The 1,361-nt window shown below is 32.5% G+C and overlaps 1 protein-coding gene across 1 annotated transcript; it reads left to right on the forward strand.

The window, feature by feature from the left end:
* The first annotated feature begins 404 nt into the window (after positions 1-404).
* Positions 405-1,147, forward strand: LOC109217165 (protein IDA-LIKE 2-like). Its single transcript, XM_019381392.1, has one exon. It carries the CDS (start codon positions 596-598, stop codon positions 845-847), a length of 252 nt encoding a protein of 83 aa, XP_019236937.1. The 5' UTR covers positions 405-595; the 3' UTR covers positions 848-1,147.
* Positions 1,148-1,361: the final 214 nt, after the last annotated feature.

Consider the following 1,361-nt stretch of genomic DNA (forward strand, 5'->3'; position numbering starts at 1 on the left):
AACAACGCAAATAATTATAATTTTTTATAATTTTAATTTACATGCACTTTTAATAATTTTACGAGTCTCTGAGTCGAGAGTCTTCTGGAAACAGCCTCTCTACCCCTTCGAGGTAGGAATGAGGTCTGCGTACACTCTACCCTCCCCAGGCCCCACTTGTGAAATTCGACTGAATTGTTGTTGTTATTGTTTAAATAATTTTACCAGATACATGTCCCCTCCCACCACCACAAATATTAGTTACTAAATACTTTTAATTACTTGTACCCTTACCTTATGATTTTTCTCCATTTCTTTTCTTTGGTTTTTGACAAAAGAAGAAGAGAACACCTTTATTTTTTCTCTTTATGTCATTTCCATTTATTTTCCTTTTTTTCTTTATTGAATTGCCTCTCAAGTCACTACTCTATAACCCAAACCAAATGGCCCCTATCAAAAAAGCCTTATCAAACTTTTCAAACTTTCTACTTCATGTCCTCTTCTTCTTTCTTCTTTCTAACATTACTCTGCCAGTAGAAGAAACATCTGATAAAATCTTCCAAATATTCCATGTTTTCTCTGCTCCTTCTGAATTGTCCATAGAGTTTTCAAGAATATGATCAGTTTCTTCAGAAGAAAAGTACCTCTTAATATAGTCTTTTGGATGGCTATTATATTAATCACTATTTTTGGTCATTGTCATGGTTCAAGAAGCAGCTCTCAAGTATTTAACCCAAGTAGCCAAAGAAATTCTCATCAATATGGCCATTTTTGGAACTTATTGCCAAAGAGAATTCCAATACCAGCTTCTGGTCCATCAAGAAAACACAATGATATTGGTCTTAAGAGTACTTGGAGATTACCCTGATCAAAGCCAGTTTATATTTTCGATTCGCCGAAATCAAATACTACTTGGGTTTTTTCTTTCTTTTGATCGTGGGAGGCTACTAATTAATCTTCTTCTTTTTGGATGAACACTGTATATTTTGGGTTTCAAGACTTTTTTTTTTTCTTTTTCTTTTTCTTTCTTGACTTTGATGATATAACAAGGATTGTATTAGGTTGATTTAGCTTCTTTTGGTTATGGTGACAAGAAGGGAAGTGAAAAGATGAAGAGGCTGATATATGGTTAATTATTGCCTTAATTCAAGAACAATTTTTTGGTGTTTGTGGATCAAAATATAATTGATCAGTGCCTATAGTGAGGTTCATTAGTATGCTTTGAAAAGCTTGTGTATGTATTTTTGTATACATAGAAGAGATCATGAAAATACAAGAAGAAAGACTTTATTTTTGTAGAAAATTTGTTCTCATTTTTGTTTAGTTTTATTTGAACTTTTTTTTTTCTTGTCATTCGATCTCCTTTAGTTTCGAGCGTGCAT

The sequence above is a fragment of the Nicotiana attenuata genome, unplaced genomic scaffold (assembly GCF_001879085.1).
Source record: "Nicotiana attenuata strain UT unplaced genomic scaffold, NIATTr2, whole genome shotgun sequence".
Lineage (NCBI taxonomy): Eukaryota > Viridiplantae > Streptophyta > Magnoliopsida > Solanales > Solanaceae > Nicotiana > Nicotiana attenuata.